Consider the following 20,453-nt stretch of genomic DNA (forward strand, 5'->3'; position numbering starts at 1 on the left):
TTTATTTTTATTGTTTTTAGAGTTGCTAACCCGCGCGATCTCTCGTGCTCCGCTGATGACATTTTTCGAAGGCGACATTTTCTGTATTTTCTGTGGCGTCGGGAGCGCGCCGCGGCGCGTGGCAAAACCCCGGACCAGATAGACGTGCGCGCCTCCGCTCGGTCGAGTTCACACGCCTTGCGCGCTCCCGCTCAGTCTCGGGTTCACACGCTCGCGTTGAGACGCAGCAGCCAAAAGGAGCCTTTTTTTCTCACGGCGTTCATTTTGGAAAGGCGGATTTTCCCCCCGACGGTCAGATTAAATATACACAAACCCCCCAGATAACTCCACATTATATTATAGATAGAGAGGTGAGAGCGCATATGTGCATGAACAGGCAAGGGGACACGCAGGATGGTTCGGGAAACCAGACACCTTTGGGTGGGAAATTTACCCGAACATGTTCGAGAAGAAAAAATTGTCGAATATTTTAAACGGTGAGTTGTGTGTGTGTGTGTGTGTGTGTGTGTGTGTGTGTGTGTGTGTGTGTGTGTGTGTGTGTGTTTTTCATTAACGCTCGCTCGAGGCCTCTGTTTAGCCCGCGTTACGGAAACATCAACAACAACTCGCATTAAAACACTTTACATCGCACACGACTTAAAAATTCACACATGTTCGCCATGTTGGGTCTTTAAACGAGTACAAGACTCAAGTCGGAGCAATAATTCTCACAAATTAATCAGATTTATTTAACCGGTTAGCTTGTGGTTGAAGCTGGCTAGTTAGCTAGCTTGCTAGCGCGGCTATATTTTTCAAAACTCGAGCTACTCTTTAATGATGAATAATTTCCTTTTGCTATGAAACGAGACTATAATGTTCATGTTTAATTTCGTGCCTGGTGTATAAATAATCGAGGTTAGAAAAACACCACATATTAAGATAATTGATGATTTTATCGCGAGGTTTGCCTGGAAAGCTAAGCTAGCTGAGGTAGCGTGCTAGCATGGTGAACCCTAGTAAGCTAGTTACGGTAACATTAGCTGCTTATCGCGTTGCTTTCTAAGAAACTCGGAATTTCGATGAAATATTGGATTTATTAATATTTATTAAAATTGCTCGTTTTGTTGCGGTTTTGTATTATTTTTCCCGCGTTTAAAACGCATAAATGAGAGAAAATGAGAAGTTAACCATATGGCTTTACCTCAGAAAACGTTAATGGAAGTTTTCTTTAGAGAGGTTTTCAAGTTGTTGATCCTTCATATTAACGTATTAAGCGAAAGCTAGTTGTATGATTTATATAATCTTTTTAAGATTTAATGTTAAAATTATTTATTACACTAAAAATGGGTTTAAAATGATGAGTGCTTGTGTGTGAGAGGCTGAAAATGAGGAAGAAGGACAAGGACATTTCCTCCATGCGCTCCTGTTTGTAGCTTCACAAATAAATAAATAAATAAATAAATAAATGATCGGACCCCAGATAAATGAATTTGTTTTTTTTTTAAAAAACAGCAATCTGTCATTCTTGTAACTCCACCAGAGCTTTGTGATGTGCGCTGTAACATGTCTGGGATGTTTTATATCGTGTAACTCATCATGGCCCACTGTTAGAGATGATGGAGTCATTTCATATCTCTGATTGTATTTCTCTCTCTGTCTGTCGTGTGTGTGCGCGCGTGTCTTCTGCAGGTATGGACGTGTGGAGAGCGTTAAAGTCCTCCGTAAGCGAGGCTCGGAAGGCGGAGTGGCGGCTTTCGTGGATTTCGTCGACATTAAAAGCGCCCAGAAGGCGCACAACGCAGTCAACAAAATGGGTGACAGAGACCTTCGCACTGATTACAACGAGCCCGGCTCTGTGCCCAGCTCCGTCAGGGGTCTGGACGACAACTCGCCGTCCAGCAGTCACACCAGGGATGTTGCGAGTTTCTCGAGAGCTGCTGTGGGTCCCGTTTACGGACCCCCGGTGTCGCTTCACACCAGAGAGGGACGCTATGAGCGCAGATTAGACGGGTAAGTGGACGCAGTCTCCCTTCGAACTGCAGGGGGACCGTGGTGTCAAAAATTAAACCCTTTTCAAACGCTTTCAGGTTTCCTTCTGGGTTAAAAAGAAAAAAAATCGAAAGGCCATTGCGTTTTTTGAATATCTAGGGATTCCCTTCGGCTCTGAGGCCCGACTTCACTCATGGAATTAATTATCCGTATAAATCTTGTTTGTCTCATTTTTAAGAATGTGTGGATTTCTAAGGTGTGTTGTTCAAATAATTGGGATTACTGTGTGAGCCATATCCTTCCTCCGAGCTGGATATTACCCGTGTGGAAAATATCCCAGTGAGTTTGGATATTACGATCGATTTGCGGATATCTGGTGAGTTTGGATATTAGGCGTTCCTTTCCTCCCCCTTCAAGAGTGTTGGATCTTACCCGTACTTCCTCGGATCGCCGGTGTGGAAGTATTTACTGTGCCATTAACGGATTAAGTACGTGCGTGATGTTTTTTTTGTTTGTTTGTTTCTTATTTCTGTTTTGCTATTTTTTTTTTATTTATTTTTTTTTTTACACAAAAGTAGTTTCATCCAAAAATCTACTCAAGAATCAGCTTTTTTTTGTTTGTTTTGTTTTTCCATCTTCCATCTTGGTCATTGTGCTAACTCTGTCTCTCATGGTGCTGTGGCAAACCCTGGATGTGTATCTCACCAATTTGGATTTTAGGACGAGTCAAAAAGGGTTTTAAAATTGCGCCTTTGGATTGAGGAGAAGTCACGTGAATGGTAACGTCTTCCGGTGGTCCGTGTGGAGTTACGTGCTAAGGCGGTCAGGGCTTTCATTCTCCATCATTTTTCACCCGCTAGTCACGTTAGGTCTGGAGCTAAAGGCAGGACGGGACTAATGTGGAGCTTGAAGATCGAAGCATAGAAGATGTCCAGATTGGATAAAAGAAGAACCGCCAGTCACGGATCTAATGCTGTATTTCATTTTGATTTTTTTGGGATGTACGGAATGGGACCGTGAGCCAAGTTCGGATTTACCTTCGGTGTAAACGTGGATGTACCCGAGTCTGATCGAGCGGACTTTAGAAGTACGGACAAAGCCCAGGATTTCTACTGACCCGTGCACCCGTGTCTTAAAATGAAGGAATATCCCAGTGTCTGTCCAATTCCCAAAGTTTTATGGAAGTAATCTGCCATAACAGACTGGGATTACTGGTTTTGTTTTTGTTTTTCAGCGGCAGAAATCCTCTTTTTGGCGATTTGGAGAAAGGTTTTCGTCCTGCCCTGAAATTGATGATGGGATTATTTCTGACTAGAACCTGGATATCAGCTTTTTGCCCCTAAACACTTTTTTTGTCTTCTCCTCGGTCTTGTCAGGATAGTTTTTGAATTTTTGAGAACTCCTTGAGACTCCTCACAGTAAATTGGTGAATCTGTCTGGATATTCTTCTTTCTTCCCTCTGAAGGATATTTTTATCGTGACAGCAAGAAGGCGCAGTTTACCTCCCTTTTTTTTTGGCCTCTCTATTTTTGGCTCACACATTTGCCCTCCTATATTGTGTTTGGAATATGTAGGTTGAGTTACTGCTGTGAAAAGGTTGGTATTGCCCTGCCTCATGCACCTTCTGTGCTTTTCTTTATCTAACCCAGATATTACTTCTCACTTTATTTTTATTTTTCCTCACTCCTACTAACATTAGAACTTATAGAATTACACACACACACACACACACACGCTCACACACTGCTTGTTTGGATAGAAAGACTTCACAGATTCTCTCTGATCTAATAGTGTCATTAACCTACCCTTTCTTTCTTTCTTTCTTTCTTTCTTTCTTTCTTTTTCTTTCTTTCTCTCTTTCTTTCTTTCTTTCTTTCTTTCTTCGCTCAGTGTATTAGTTTCTGTCCTTCTCTCGTGTTTACTCTCCTGAACGTCTCTCTCCTTGCTGCTGATGTTCTGTTTGTTTCTCTCTTGTCTCTGGCTCTGCTTTATGTAATAACAGTTCTGTATTTTGGACATGAATTTTTACAAGTAACTAATAGCAATGAAGAAAAGCAGGAAGACTCAGCCAGAGACCTGCATTCATCTACATAGATTTGCTTTCTCAATGTTTAATTTCTTATTTAAATATAAAACTGATGGCAGATTCTATACACCAGTTTCTGTCACTAAGTCAGAGTAACAGATCAGCTCCCATGTCCTGCTTTACATGAGTCTGTGGAAGCTTTTTAGCTAACTGAGTCTTTTACAAAAAATATTAAGCATCAATAAAATAAAATATAGTATAAACTTTGCGTCCAAAAATATCCAAATTTTATATTGTATTGCTCGGTTCACTGAACTCAATAATTTTCCAAATCTGAATCTCAGAAATAAAATAAATATTTACTATAAACTGTGTACAAAAACTGGAAGTAAAATATTGTTTGGTTACTTGAGTTTCGTTAAAGAGTAGTTAGATTAGAAAGAAAGCAAATGAAGGTGTCCCAGTTTTTAGTGAACCCCAGAAACCCCTTAAAACATGTAAAAACCTTAAATAATCATGTTACCTGTTCTGACATTTTAATGAAAATGCAGCCGTGTTGAATTGATGTCATGGAATCTCTCTGGAAGAACTCAGACTTTCCGAGGAATTGTTGAGTTTGGAGAGTTGTTCAGACATATCGGAATCATTCCAGTCGGTCATCAAAACAGCATGTCGTGTAACTTTAATCATAATCTATAGTTAGCCATGAGGAATTTGGCTTCACTATGTGTTAAAGGCCTTTAAATGAAAAAATATAATAATAACTACAGATGAATATGGAGGACAGTCCAGTGGATCTCATGTCACAGCTGCAGTAAAGGAGTGATGAGCTAGCAGTTTATATGTAGCTACTATGATTACTAGCTAGACTGAACAAACAGTTAACTGCGTACTTTAAAGCGATGTATTTGAGTTTATATAGATTTTATATATAGATAAATATACTTCATACAGCCATAACATTAAAACCACTTGTAGTTCCTCCTAGAGCCACCAAAACAGTTCTGACGCAGAACAGGGCATGAACTCTGAAGGCGTGCTGTGGTATCTGACACCAAGCAATCAGCACCGGATTTTATGGTCCTTTCATGGATTGGACTTGTTTGTCCAGCAAGTCCAAAGCTGCACAATTGGATTGAGATCTCGGGAATTTGGAGAATACGTCACCACCTTGAACCCCATTCTGAAGAGTTTGGAGTGTGTCATGTTGCATTAGAAAGAGGACATCGCCATTATGGAGCACTTTTGTCATGAAGGAGTGTAGTTGATCTGTAACAGTGTTTAGGTAACTGGTACTTGGCAAAGTAACGTCCATGTGAATGCCAGGACCCAAGGTTTCCCAGCAGAGCGTTGTCCAGATCATTACACTGTGTCCGTTGGCTTGCTGTCTTCCCATAGTGCAACCTGGTACCATCTCTCTTCCCCAGGTAAGTGATGGCTATGCCCACTGGACCGCCATGTGTTGGAAAAGAAAACGTGATTCATCAAACCAGGCCACCGTCTTTACGCTTACGAGTTTTTCTTCTTTTAATACAACAACTTTGAGAACTGCCTGTTCACTTGCTGCTCATCACACCCCTCGTGAGATATCGAGATCAATGTTGATCAATGTTCTTCACTTTATCCTTCAGTGGTTTTAACGTTATGGCTGATTGATTAATACATATGTATCACTAGCATGCAAATATTTAAAATTCTCCCCCTGCCTCCCTTTTTTCGGTAAGACCTACATGTTGAGTGTGTTATTAGTGTTTACAGCGTTTGTTTACAAGTTGAAAAGCCCTTCAGAGATTTCTCAATGTCTACTGTTCAAAAAAAAAGCAGAATAAGTGAGATGAAGTGAAAGAAATTCCAGTCTTAAAACACTACATGTCTAGGCACTTTAAATATGAAACTGCTGTAAAAGGTAGCAATGTTTGATTAAATATGAAGTTTTTTAAAGTTAAGTTAGTTATTTATGTTTCTAATTTAAAACCTTTATAAGTTAATATGATTGTAAGTAAATATGATGTGGCGTAAGCTATTTCAGACACTGTACACTAGTTTCAAACAAATTAGTTCCAAGTCCACACATGATCTAGTGAAGATGAGATTAGTAATGTGTCTGTCAGACTAGCGTTAGATCTTTGTTAGCATGAGATTTGTTAGCATGTGAGTAGACCAGGTTGGCTTTGTTGGTGCGGAGATCATCTTAATCACTTCTAATAAAAAGGCCATGCCTTCAGACTTTTTAGGCCACACCTCCAGCTGTCTCTCTAGAGATAGGAAACGTACCATTATGTCTGTGGGACATTAAACACCTCCACCTGATGGGACGCTACTGTACATCGCTTTACACATACAAGTTTACAGCAGCATGCTAATAAATGGGCTATGCTTTTCTGTTACGTAGCCAACTTAGATGTGCAGATTCAGTATAAAACTAAGAAAGGCAACTTTCAGTTTCTCTTTGTCACTGAACATTTCTCAGCTGATCATCTAACTTGTCTAGGTTGTGTCAATGCAGTTGGTCTTCACTTTGTGACCAAATTAACATTGTTCCCTGCAGTTGTACTTATCGTATATTTTAGAATAATAAAGTAATTTTTCAAACTGATGGAAGAATTGCATGGACAGGTCAGATATATGTGCACAAAAACATGCTAGACTCTTGATCCAACGCCTGTGGTGGTGATTTTGGGAGCTAAGATTGTCTCTAAGTTTGATCCAGTCATCACTGAGAATGTTAAGTGATGTACTTTTGCATGAATTTTAATCAACATTGTTTTTGTTAGTTGATTTTGAATTTTTTCTTTCCTTTCTCATTTCTTTCTGTCCCTCTCACAGCAGTTCAGACAGTCGGGATCGGGCATACGAGCATAATCCGTACGGACACCACGAACGCAGTGGCACTTTTGATAGGCCGCGGCACTACAACACAGACTATTATCGAGATCGTGCTCTTTTTGCCTCTGGAGTCGGGGCCAGCCCTGCTGTCGGTGCGATTAGTGGGGGTTTTGACACCCCAGAATCTCATTTTGAGTCTCGAATCCGTGATCCTTTCACTCTGTCTGGGTCCGCCCGGCGAGACCCGTACCGCGATGACAGGGGGCGGCGTGTTGATCGGACTTACCATCATCGCCGAAGTCGATCGTCTCATTCCTCTCAATCACGGCACCCTTCTCCACAAAGGACCACGGGACAGACCCCTAAAGCTCCCCATTCCCCAAAAAGAGCTCCTGTTTCTCCAGGCAGAGGTCCACGTTCACGTTCCCGAAGCCGATCGTCCAGCTCTGATTCGGTCAGCAGCACCAGCAGTACCGGAAGTGGCAGGTAGGTGTATTTTTTTTTCCATGAACTACTCTCTTGAAATATAATAAAACACTGCACATTTTTTATTTTTTATTTTTTTTTGTCAATTTGAGTGGATGCAAGGATTTAAAAGGCAGCTTTTGAATAACTGATTTTAAATGAGTCCTTCTCTTCATTGTTTGCAAACTGAGGGTAGGCCTATACCAGATTCTCAAGATTCTGTTGGTCTTTGAGAGCAGGGTTTGACATGCCACTTGCTAGACTACTGTAAAAGAAGTGAGTGTGTGGAGAGATTTAACTGCATTGCTGTGCAGAAGAAGTGTTGGCCATTTCCTTGGAGATGTTGGACTATGCTGGATAAGTGTACGCTGTCAGAAACTGTTCTGGAATAGTCTGTTATTAGAGTCTGATATTAATATTATTTAGTCTGTTTTAAAGTCTAGCAGCTTGCTTTTTTTTCATTAAAGTGAGTTGGTCTTGAGGTACTTTGTGTTTGTTCTAAAATTATGTTTTTTTGTCCTCTGGTAGCAGTGACTCCAATAGTAGTTCTAGTGAGGGGTCCCGAGCACGCTCGGTTCAGTCTGCAGCCACTCATCCACCTCCGGCACCACCTCCACTCTCTCTGGACTGTGATGAACCGCGGAGGAGTTTTGGCATCAGGGTCCAGAACCTCCCTGTACGATCCACAGGTTGGTACTACAGCTAGGTGTTTGTTTTGTGGGGTGTTTATATAAGTAATATAAGGTTAGTGACTTGAAGTATTTTCTTTTTCAGACACAAGTCTGAAAGATGGACTTTTCCACGAGTTTAAGAAGTATGGGAAAGTAACCTCAGTACAGATTCACGGAGCGTCGGAGGAGCGATATGGCTTGGTGTTCTTCAGACAGCAAGAAGATCAGGAGAAAGCTCTCAGTGTGTCCAAAGGAAAGCTTTTCTTTGGTATGCTGATTGAAGTGACAGCCTGGAACGGCCCTGGTGAGTGTAGCGTCTGTGGTGTTTCATAGTTTTCCAGCTTCATGCTAGTCGCTTACCTGTTTTTCTTGTCTAACAGAGACGGAAAGTGAGAACGAGTTTCGGCCGTTGGACGGACGGATCGATGAGTTTCACCCAAAGGCAACTAGAACCTTGTTTATTGGAAATCTGGAGAAAACAACTAACTACCAGCAACTGCTTGATGTTTTTCAGCGTTTCGGAGAGATAGTGGTAAGTCTTTGAGTTGACTCATTTGAGTTGTTATTTTTTGGAGGCCTCTTTACTCCCCCTTTCACCCATCAGTAATGTTTTTGCCATTGCTCTCATATCACCCCCTTTCTTGCCCCCCACCCATTTTTTTTTTAAAGGATATTGATATTAAGAGGGTTAATGGCGTCCCTCAGTATGCCTTTGTCCAATACTCTGACATCGCCAGTGTGTGTAAAGCTATTAAGAAAATGGATGGAGAATATCTGGGTGCCAACCGACTTAAGGTATGTGTCCAGCAACTCTAAGTCTAAAGTCTAAAATAAAGTCTTTAATCACATGTATGCGCCTTTGCTCAACTTTGCTGTCCGTTTGACCTTTTGCAGCTTGGCTTTGGGAAGAGTATGCCAACAACCTGCGTGTGGTTAGATGGTCTGTCTTCTAACATTACAGAGCAGTACCTCACGCGGCACTTCTGTCGCTATGGACATGTGGTGAAGGTATTTTACCAGCCTGATTTGCACCATTTTGATTGTATTTACATTTGTTTTGAACCTTGCTTAATTAATCATCGCAATTTTTGTAGGTTGTATTTGACAGATTGAAGGGGATGGCCCTGATTCTATACAACAACACAGATTTTGCCCAAGCTGCAGTAAGAGAGACCAAAGGATGGAAGATTGGCGGCAATAAAATTAAGGTGACAGGAGTTAAATTTCCTGCTGGCTTAGATGATTGTCAAGCATGGAAAGATATTGCTAGCTGTGAACCTGTTGCTTCAGGTATGTGCTTGTTCTCTGTAGGTTGATTTCGCCAGTCAGGAGAGCCAAGTGGCATTCTATCGCTCTATGCAGGCGTCAGGGCAGGATATGCGTGACTTTTATGAAATCCCCTCTGACAGAAGGTAACTGTTTAAAAATGTTTCTCAGAATTAAAAAAAGACCACACTACTTAATAATCAGATTGTTTATTAACCTTCACCCCTTTTCCATTGTCAGGGACGACCGAAGGCCTTCGTATCATGAATTCTCAGCAGAGAGGGCGTACTATGAGAACGTTCGTGCACCAGGTATCTATGCTGATGATCCACGGCGAGACTATCCTGCTCGCAGCCGTGAACGTTATCCGGAACTAGACCATTACCAAGGTGACCACTATGACCCACGCTATCATGAAGACCCTCGTGAATATAGAGATTACAGAGACCCCTTTGAACAGGATATCAGAAAGTATAGCTACATCCAGCGGGAACGCGAACGAGAGCGTGAACGTTTCGAGGCTGACCGTAGCAGATGGAGCCCGTCCCATCCACGCCGGCCGATAACCCCTTCTGCCTCCCCTTCACCATCTGACCGCATCCCAAGGGAAGCAGAGCGACGCGTGTACAGGCACTCGTCTGAGAGGAGTGGAAGCTGTAGCTCCTTATCTCCTACTTCTCAGTTTGAAAAGACTGAAAAGTCTCCAGTGGATTATAAAACAGAGAATCTGGACCGAGAAATGGATCAGGCTGAGGCTGACCGTGTAAGTGGGGCAGAAAAGAGCAAGCGTGGAAGGCGCAAGGAGAAAGCTGACAGAGAGAAGGGTGAGAAAACTAAATCAAGAAGGGGCAAAGTGCAGTCTCCTAGCATTCCTTATTCTGAAGCAGACAGGGAGCCGAGTCTGGATTCAAATTCTGGAAAAATTAAGGGTTCAGATGCAGAGAGCTCGGAGAGCAGAGGGCAGAGGCACAAAGGTGAGGGTGAACCTTCCCCTACTGATCTGATGTCTCGTGTGGAGTCTCAAAAAGAAAGGCTCGATGGTGCTAAAATTGATTCGGCGGATCGGGATAACAAAGGGAGATCAAAGAAACACCTCAAATCAGAACTTGGAAATGAAGGGAAAGATCCCCTTTTGGATTCTGACAGGCTTGCGGCTCGAAAAAGGCGCTTTGGCGATCCCAGTGGCAAGGCCATAAAACAGAAGAGAGGTCGCCTTGAGGATGAACAGAACGCGAGTATTAATCAACCTGCAGATTTCGTGGCATCTTTTTCAAAGGAAGGAGAAAGCGATGTGAAAACATTAGAAAAAGAGGCACAGAAGAGAGAGCATTCTAAGCCCAAAACGGAGAGGTTGTCATCCCATTTAAGGGACGAATTAGATAACCGTTCTGACTCACAAAACTCGTCTGGACGACAAGAAGAGCATTCTGAGACAAATGTAGAGTCTTTAGACCCAAAACCTCAGTCTGGACCAAGCGTGTTGAGGCGTTTCTCGAACGACGGAACCCCTGAGAAAGACAACAAAGGCAGGGAAGAGTATTTGGACATAGATCTTTCTCAAAGTTATCGAAAGCAAATGGAGCAAAACCGAAGACTTCGTCAACAGCTCCAAGAGCCTGACAAACCAGGAAAACCTGAAACTCCGCAGTGTGTAGAGACAGAAGATTTTGAACACCGTAGCTTGGTGCATGAGGTGGGCAAGCCACCGCAGGATGTTACTGATAATTCTCCCCCAAGTAAAAGCAAGAAACAAGATCACTTGGACATGGAGGTTGGTACCAAAAGAGAACGGGTATATAGAATTTTCCGTCCAAAGAGTGAAGAGTCAGAGTGGAGTGCAAACTCACCCAGATTTAATGCCTCTCAGCAAGGAGAGGAAGAATATACAGATGTTCCTCAACTAATTACTGTGAAAGAAGTAAAAGAACAACCGAAACAAGAAGATGGTTCTCACCAGGACATGGAGCTGACTGTTAAACGTGTCCATACCTCACAGGTGTCCAAACTAAGCACGTCTCTACATGATGAACAGAGGCGTTGGGAAAGCCGCCTAAAGCAGGATCTGTTACCTGACTTTTCAAGGAGCTCGGAAAAAAGACGTCTCAATCGGTCGTATTTGGAATATAGACTTTGGCCCGATTTGGAGCCAGGTGAGGTGCGCTCTGACTCTGAAGAAGACAGAGAACACAAACCAAACTCTCCTATGCCCTCAACCTCGATGTCCTTCCCTGAACGGCATCGTGGAGACAGATTATCAGAATCCAAACTAACCGGCTCGCTGGAAAGGAACAAGTTTTGTTCATTTGCACTTGACCAGACAATTACTCCAGACACTAAAGCGTTGCTGGAGCGTGCAAAGTCGTTATCATCATCAAGGGAAGACAACTGGTCTTTTTTGGACAGCGATTCTCAATTTGCCAGTTACAGAAGCAGAAAAGATACAGAAAAGGTAGAATCGACGCCACGGCCAACCCCTTCATGGTACATGAAGAAGAAAAAAATACGAAGCGAGTCTGAGGATAAACTAGATGACAGAAAGGAAGATCCTAAACCAGAAGAACCAGAACGGCGAGAACTCTTTGCCTCTCGCTTTCTCCACAGTTCTATTTTCGAGCAAGACTCAAGGCGTCTCCAGCATCTTGAAAGAAAGCATGAAGACCCTGAACATGGTCTGGGCTTTCCAGCTAACCAGCAAAGCCAAATTGAAGGTCAGCCTGATTCTGAACCAGTGGTTCTTTTCCATGATCGCTTTTTAGAGTTGACAAGACTGCAGCAACAGAAGGGAAAAGAACAGTCTCAGCAAGAGTCCAAGAAGGAGGAAGTCGTTGATGGACAAGTCATTGATAAAACACTGGAGGAAGAGCAACGCAGTGCTGTTGAGACAGCAGAGATTAAACCAGTCAGTCCTGTACAAGCACCTCAGTCAAGTCCAGTCCAAATCATTCAATCACTTCCTGTTCAAGAAACTCAGAAATCACCACCTGTTGTAATAGCTAAGGATACGTCACCACAGCATGATGTTTGTAATGCTGAAGCACCTTCCCCTAAACTTTCAGCAAAAGAAGAAGAAAAACAGCCAGAACAGTCATTAGTCTCTCTGACAAATCCGCCGTCTCAAGAACCCACTGAGTCAAATAGATCTGAAGCCCAAGACTCAAAGCCATTAGTGAATAAAATTAGAAGTCCTACTAAAGAGCTGGAACTGACTAATGACAAGGATGTTGAGCAGTGCTCAAGCAGCGAGACACAGACCACTGACTCTCAAGTGAGCTATGAGCCAAAATCTGAGCCACAAACCGAGCTCTCAGGGTTACAGAATCCTTCCTCTCCTATGATTGTAGTTGAGGCTGAAGGAAGATTAGAGAAACCAGAGCCTGTATCTATGGAAGTTGAACCTCTTTCCAAAGAAACTGAGTCAAAAGCTGTGGACAGTTATACTGTGGATGAACCTATTTCTCCTCCCCCAAGATCCAGAAGCAAGAAGGGCAAGACCTCTCCTACAACGCCAGCAGCTCCTTTGACCCCATCAAATACACCAGATAAACAAAGCACTCGCAAAAGTGAGCGAATTGATAGAGAAAAGCTCAAGCGCTCCACTTCTCCAAGAGTAGATTCTTCTAAAGCAATTTCGGATGCAAAGTCAACTGGCAAGTCCCCCATCCATAGCCCTGAGACGGAACAAAGTGTAGAACAGAACACACCCCCTGTGAGAGCGAGGCGGAGAAATGTACGCTCTGTTTATGCCACCCCAGTAGAAGATGAATCTACACCACAAACTGCCAAGGATGTGGAGTCACCGCGTGGGGCACGCAAGCGTGGTGTAGACAAAGACACAGGGCAACAGCAACCAGAACCAGACAGTGTCCCTGTGCGAAGGGGGCGTCCACCGAAGAATCGGCGCCAAGGAGAGGATTTTTCAGCTGTGAAGAGTGAGCGGTCAAAAATACCCGAAACAAAGGAGTTTGAGATCAGTGAAACTGGAAACAACGAACCTGTCACCAAAGTAGGCAAAGGTAAACATTCCCCTTATTTAAACAAAGCTGCAAATCAAGGCACTGGGTCTGGATTAGCAAAAAAAGGAGAGAAAACATCTGATACTGTGATTGTTGCAGAAATGGACGTGGATTCTCAGGACAGCAGTGGCCAGCGTGACTGTGGTCCTTCAGTGACAAATGAGCCGAAAGAAGAGCAAAAGCCACAAAGCATTTCAGAAACAAAACAAGAGAAAGACAGAATTGGTCAAACAGAAAGCACGACTGGAAGTCAAGATAAACTCTGCGAGTCTGTTCCAGAGCAGTCACCCTCGGACAAAAACGTGAGAACAAAAACTACTCGAATAACTTGTAGTTCAAAGCTAATGACTGAGGATAAATCCCTTGTTCTCAAAAATCTCAGAATCAGGCTTGACGTGACCGAGGTAAAGGCAATGCTGCAAACTGGTGAGGATGAATCAGGGCATGATGACTGTCCTAAAAAGGTTGTGCCAGGTACATCCCCCAAAGATCAGATCTTAGATCCTAGATTTGACAAAGAGGCAATAGAGGAAGATTGTAATATTAAAGAGTCTGTAACAACACCCCCAAAGGTCAAAGATCCCCATGAGGCATTGCTGTCTCGCCAGATGGAGCTTGAACAAGCTGTGGAGAACATCGCCAAGCTTACAGAAGACCCTGCACCTCATCAGTTCAAGAACTCAAACGAGTCCCAAGCTCCTTTGTCTGACATTGTAGAGGGGCGTGAGGAAGACAAGCCAGCCAATCCTGCTAGTGAAACGGAACTTGCCGCCGCTATTGATTCTATCACGTCTGAAGACGTGCCTTGCACCTTACCACAAGACCAAGTCATCAGCACTGTCGTAGATCCAGAACCACATATTCAAACTCTAGTCCCAGATACTAAAGTCGTTGAAGGCAGTGTCCAAGAAGACACTTCAAACATGGGGACACCGAGAAAAGGGGGCAAAGGTAGACCAAAAGGCCAGAAGAGGACCAAAGGACAAAAGGCTGCTGCAAGCAAAAAGGAAGCCGTTAAGGACGTGGTAGTGGAACCTGAGAATCTGTCAGTCAAATCCTCAGAATCAACAACAGCACTGGCAGTTCCAGAGATTCCACCCACACCTGCTGCTGCTGCTGCTGTAATTGCTCCCTTATCAAAGCAAGAATGCAATATAACTGCTAGTATTGTCCCTGAAATTCCTCAAGTGATTGAGAGTGCTCATAAAGAGCAGCCTGATTTTCCAAAATCATCTAGTCCAGCAGCAAGCAAAAGCCCAACATCCCTCCGGCCTCAGCTTAATCCTTATGAGTGTACCTCACCTTCTCTTTCTCCCACAAGTATTTGCCTCAAACCTTTACATCCCAGCAGACTGTCCATTTCCCCCACAGACCGATTGAATCAGCCTAAAGATACGGCAGTAGTTTCCCCTTCAGCCACTCCCACAACTCCGTTAGAAAACCCAACATTGCTGTCTGATTCCTTTGCTCATGATACTAACACCAGCGATCTGCGCAAGATTCTTGCAAAACCGAGGGGTATTCCAATCTCCGAGGTCACTGCTACTTCTGGAAGCGTGCATGCGAGGGAGAGTCAAGAATCAAGAGATGTCAAGAGTTCACTGCATGAAAACAGGCAACCTTCTATGCCGGCTCAGCCAGTAGTTCGCCAGCCATCGTCATTACCATCGACAGAGACAAAGCAGGTCTTTAATGAGAAATCTGTGATTTCTGTCATTGCCTCCACTGCAACATCAGTTATCAGTAGAGTTTGCAACCCCCCTGAAGCTGAGGAGAAACCTAGTCTTTCAATGGCTAACCCATTTATGGAAAAGCAGCCACCAAAACAGATGTACCCGACCAGCATGGAGGAAGGTAGTACTTATCATGGACCACCTGGTGGAGAAGAGGGTGGGAATGCAGGTCGCTATATAGTGGAGAGCACACCCCTGAGTACAGGCCCCACTGCCGGACTCAGGGTAAACACCTCTGAGGGGGTGGTGGTGCTGAGTCACTCGGGACAGAAGATTGAGGGACGGCAACGGATTAGTGCCAAAATCAGTCAAATTCCACCACCCAGCGCAGTGGACATAGAATCACAGCAGCTGGTGTCGATGCCTCAGCTCAAACAGGAACTTTACAGTGGATCCCAGAGAGACACGCCTAAGGGTTCAGTACCTCCGGTGGACCATGGTCATTCCCTGAAGTCGCAGACAAATGTTTCTACTAAGCATGAATCTGGACCAGACAAACTAGACTCCTATCCTCCAGTGCAAAGCGGGGTTGTGAAAAGATTACAGCAGACACCTGGTCCGTCACAAGTCATGGGTTTCCATCACTCGGAATACGCGATGCTGATGAAGCATTCAAAGAAAGGAGAAGGAAGTGAACCACTTAGTGTGGAAAATGTCAAATCTGCTTGGGTGTCTACGATTAGTCCTGCCATAAGCCCTCACCTTCCCTCTACAGGTGGCAATCATGTTGGATTCATATCAGGCACACCTACAGATAGAACCGCTTCACATATTCAGACCAAACAGGAACCCCGCTCGCCACGGAAATCCGGTCACCCCCATTCCTCTTTTGCCAAAGTGCCTTCCCCCATTGGCTCTTCCTCTCCTAAAGGTGTGTCTATGGTCTTATCAACCGGTTTACCTGCCATGTCTCAGTATGTACCTAGTGTGCATCACTCTGAACAGTCAGTTATTATGCCTCCTCATAGTACGCATGGCAACCTTGGCAGAATGTCCCCTCACCGTGTGGGTCAGGCCATTTCTATGGGTCACCTTTCTCAGGGAGACGTAAGAGTCAACACGCCTCCATTAGCAGTTATGAACTATGGAATTCACTCAGAAGGCCTGGCTTCATCTTGGGCACCTGGACAGCAGCGCCCTACATCTCCTCAGGCTGTGGGGAACAGAGAAATGGTTCTGAAAGTTAATCCAGCCAGTGCAAGAAGTCATGAAGCAAGCGAAGAGGAGGCAGCAAGGCGCTTCCATCAAGCACTCGGAAGGCCAACGGCGACTCAACTCAAACCGGAGTCAATGCCAGCAGAATACCGAAGCCCGCTTCATGGCGGCTTGCCACTGCTTAACATGCAAGCGAGAGACATGCGGATGCTGATATACCACCCGCAGGGGGAGCGCCCGGCTGCCGAGCTGCATCAGGGGCATATAACTGAGGCCGTTCCTCCCACTTCAACCGCGACCAGCATAACGGCCTCACACTCTCCTCGGGCACACCTTTTACAGAAAGGTGTGTCTGACAAAGATTCCCTGAAGCAGTCTGAAATAAAGAGGGCCACACCACCCCCTGGGAAAGATGGGATGCTAGGAATCCGTGGTGCACTGCCTGCCATGGCTTCTCCTAAGCGAGTTCCCCTGATCACCTCAGGATCTGTGCCACCTTTCACAGAGTATTCGAGCATGTACACCAACCTGCGTCCTGTGCACTCACAGTTTCCCGAAAATTCACCTATGGGTATCAGCCAGTCTCCTCGCAACATCACTCCATCACAGGCAAGTTGAAACCTTGTACTGAGAACTTCAAGCTTTATGATTTTATATCTGCATTGAACTAATACAAACATTTTTAAATCTTCAATAAAGGGTTCTCAAGAGTCTGACCACAACCAGGCTCAAACAGAAAATCCAGTGGAGCATGTTGGACACCAGCAAATCAACATGGTACAGCTTCTCACAGTAAGTCACAAAGACTTTTCAAGGGTGGGGTTAAACATTTTAACTACTTAAATTGTGGCCATAAAGAAATACAGATCTGATGTGCATTTTTTTTTTCCCTACAGAAGTATCCTATTGTGTGGCAAGGACTGCTGGCACTGAAAAATGAAACTGCTGCTGTCCAGTTGCACTTTGTGTGTGGAAACAAGTCTCTTGGCCTGCGCTCGCTTCCCGTGCCAGAGACTGGACCTCCTTTGCGTATTGTCCAGAGAATGAGATTAGAAACGCAACAGCTTGAAGGAGTAGCTCGCAGAATGACGGTAAGTTTCTGAACTCTGTATGAAGTTGACTTTATATGTACATTTTTTTGTGAAGCATTTTTCTATACTCCGAGACGATTTTTGAATGGAAGAATATTAGTAATCTGGCAGAGTATGTGATATGTACGTATATGATTTGTACCTTAACACTTTTCCCTGTTTTATGTCTGTAGGGTGAGAGTGAGTTCTGCCTGCTGCTCGCCATGCCTTGCGGTCTCAATCAGGAAGACGTTGTGACACAGACACAAGTGCTCAAATCGGCCTTCATTAACTACCTGAAGGCCAAACTGGCTGCAGGCATCATCAACGTCCCCAATCCTGGCTCCAATCAGGTGTGTGTGTACCTCATGATTATGCCTTTTCCCCCTATCTAATGTAATTATCTTACACTTGTGTTGGTTTGAGTGGAACCCTGGTGTGTTCTACGTCTCGGGGTGATTCTTTAGGTGTTAAATATAAATGAGGATGTAATTGTATGAGTAAATAGTTCAAAACATTCTTTTCATTTGTTGGTGCAAATCTTCACACAGCATTTCTGTAGCACCACAGCTCATATCCATTAAAAAAAAAAAAACGCTGTGACAAAAAAACACATCCTGCAGTCGAATCACTTTCTCACTTGAGTTCACCTGGAAGCAGACTGTGCTCAGATGCGGTCGTTGCAGTCACTGCTGCTCTCTCACCTGCCTAAAGAGGGTGTGAACACACCAGTGCTTCTGTTCAGACACTAAACCCAACAGCAAGCCATTCAGTCGTTTTGACTCCAAGAGTCGTAGGTTTAAATGAGCACAAAGGATCGTATAATGATTTCTGGAGCATGTGTGACCCTTGCGTTTCTCCCGCTCTCTCTCCTCTAGCCTGCCTACGTGTTACAGATCTTTCCTCCGTGTGAGTTTTCAGAATCTCACCTTTCACGGCTTGCTCCTGACCTCATCAACCAGATCTCCAGCATTTCGCCTCACCTCATGATCGTCATCACCTCGGTGTGATCTTCTGCATCCTTTAAACCTGGACTTGTATCCGCCTCGATGTCATGGACACGTTGAGCGTTTCTGGACTTGATGGAGCTCAGGAGAACTCGGTGGTGTTTGGAATCCTCCTACATATCAGTGTGTGCAGCACCGCTCCACATTATCTCCCATTTCACATTTCTCTGCTGTATTTGTATTTATTGGTGATTTTTTTTTTTTTTTTTTTTTTTTAAACTCATGGAAATTCTTTGGGGAAATCAGGATTTTTTTTTATTTTTTTTATTTTATCTTTCATGATTAAGGCCCCCCCCCCTTTTTTTTAAAGATGGAGAATACAAACTGATGTAACAGACTAATGTATTTTTTAAATAATCCTGGAGTCCGTTTATCGGTCAGGAGAAATAACGTTGGGAATGTACATTTCAAAGGATCGACTCATCAGCCTTGCTTTGTCACTTTTTTTTGTCACTCACTTTGCTAATCCATGTTAGCGTAGGTTCAGACGCCGGCTCTTGGAGTTTTGTGATTGCGGGACTGTAAATATTTTAAATATTTAAAAAAAAAACTCTGCAAAAATGGCTTCTACCCCAGAAGAGTTGCCCCTTTTTATTTTCAACCATGGAACTGAGTGCAGGAATCTTCACGGGGGACGAGATGAGCGAAAAAGAACATCCACGTTAATGTTTGTGCTGTAAATATTGAAGACTTTGGGCTGGCAGCTCTTGAGGGTTTGTTTTGCGGGCACTTCAAATTTTCTTACTCAAATAAAAAAAAATCCAGAAAACTTGAATATAACAGTCATATTCTTTCTCTCTTCTCTCTCCCTTTTCTCTGTCTCATATTTCATCATTTGTGTTCATTGATCTTGAGATCACGAAAATCATTTTGTGTAAAAAAAATAAAAAAAATAAATGTCTTTAACCAAATTGAAACACCGACAGGAATACTTTTGTTTTTTTAAATTATTTATTACACAAGTATTTTGTACATGTCCATCGATATTAACCTGTCGTACATTTATATAGCCAAAAGTTTTGGGACACCCCTCCAAATCATTGAATTCAGTGATTGGTCTCGGACCCTTAGTTCCAGTGAAAGGAACTCTTGATGCTTCATACCAAGACATTTTGGACAATTTTATGCTCTTTGTGGGAACAGTTTGGGGATGACCCCTTCCTGTTCCAACATGACTGCACACCAGTGACCAAAGCAAGGTCAATAAAGACATGGATGAGTGAGTTTGGTGTGGAGGAACTTGACTGTCCTGCACAGAGTCCTGACCTCAACCCCATAGAACACCTTTGGGATGAATTAGAGCGGAGACTGTGAGCCAGGCCAAAACTGGGACATCTGCCTTTACATGGACATGAATGTAATATGGAGTTGTCCTGCCCTTTACAGCTATAACAGCTTCAACTCTTCTGGGAAGGCTTTCCACAAGGTTTAGGAGTGTGTTTGAGAATTTTTGACCATTACTCTGGAAGCGCATTTGTGAGGTCAGGCACTGATGTTGGACGAGAAGGTCTGGCTCAGTCTCCACTCTAATTCATTCCAAAGGTGTTCTATGGGGTTGAGGCCAGGACTCTAATGTTCTACAGAGAGGAGAATATATCTGATTTCCTGCCAACTGTGGAGTAACAGGTTTGTACAGAAGGTTCACCTGGACAGTTTCTCTTTTAAAATGAAACAAAGTACATAACCAGAGAAGTGTGGTTGTCCACCACCTGCCTGTAGAATCTGTCTTAGTGTTTTGCAATCAGATGACCGTACACCTGTATAATACGGAGTTGTATCTGAACTGCTGTTGCATCTGTCTGCTTTCAGCAGGAAGGAATTAGTCTATAATGATCTCAGAAACTATACTGAACTATTGGTTCCTCAAGAGCTCTTGGTTGCTGTTGTAGAAAGGACATTATCAACAGTTACATTATTTACTGTCAGTGTCAAATGAGGATGAGGTTCCCTTCTGAGCCTGGTTCCTCTCAAGGTTTCTTCCTCAGATAATCTCGGGGAGGTTTTCCTCACCACCGTTGCCTCAGGCTTCTCATTAGGGATAAAGGTTAGAGATAAATAACTTAACTTTAAACTTTATAATTTTGTTTTCTGTTTCTATTCTTCTGTAACGCTGCTTTGAGACAAAGTCCAGTGTTAAAAATAAAGTGAATTTAAAAAATGAGTGCCTCAGAACCACGGACAATTTAACTTTTTATTAAAACACCTCAGTTTAAGAAAAAAAAAAGAACAATTTTTTACTTTTCCTGTCACATG

General features: G+C 43.5%; 1 protein-coding gene across 3 annotated transcripts; it reads left to right on the forward strand.

Annotated features, from left to right (window-relative positions):
- The first annotated feature begins 174 nt into the window (after window positions 1–174).
- On the forward strand, window positions 175–19,117 carry si:ch1073-335m2.2 (msx2-interacting protein). 3 transcript variants are annotated; one of them, XM_058373706.1, is made up of 15 exons: window positions 175–476; window positions 1,669–1,989; window positions 6,821–7,306; window positions 7,814–7,974; window positions 8,060–8,260; window positions 8,337–8,488; window positions 8,626–8,751; window positions 8,851–8,964; window positions 9,051–9,164; window positions 9,268–9,368; window positions 9,463–16,732; window positions 16,823–16,915; window positions 17,020–17,214; window positions 17,388–17,546; window positions 18,072–19,117. In XM_058373706.1, exons 1-15 carry the CDS (start codon window positions 394–396, stop codon window positions 18,201–18,203), a joined length of 9,708 nt encoding a protein of 3,235 aa, XP_058229689.1. In that variant the 5' UTR covers window positions 175–393; the 3' UTR covers window positions 18,204–19,117. The 3 variants fall into 3 exon arrangements, with proteins under 3 accessions (XP_058229689.1, XP_058229690.1, XP_058229691.1); XM_058373707.1 differs by having other exon boundaries at window positions 7,817–7,974; XM_058373708.1 differs by having other exon boundaries at window positions 6,824–7,306.
- The last annotated feature ends 1,336 nt before the right edge of the window (window positions 19,118–20,453 follow it).

Source organism: Hemibagrus wyckioides, linkage group LG21, assembly GCF_019097595.1.
Source record: "Hemibagrus wyckioides isolate EC202008001 linkage group LG21, SWU_Hwy_1.0, whole genome shotgun sequence".
NCBI classification, from domain to species: Eukaryota; Metazoa; Chordata; class Actinopteri; order Siluriformes; family Bagridae; genus Hemibagrus; species Hemibagrus wyckioides.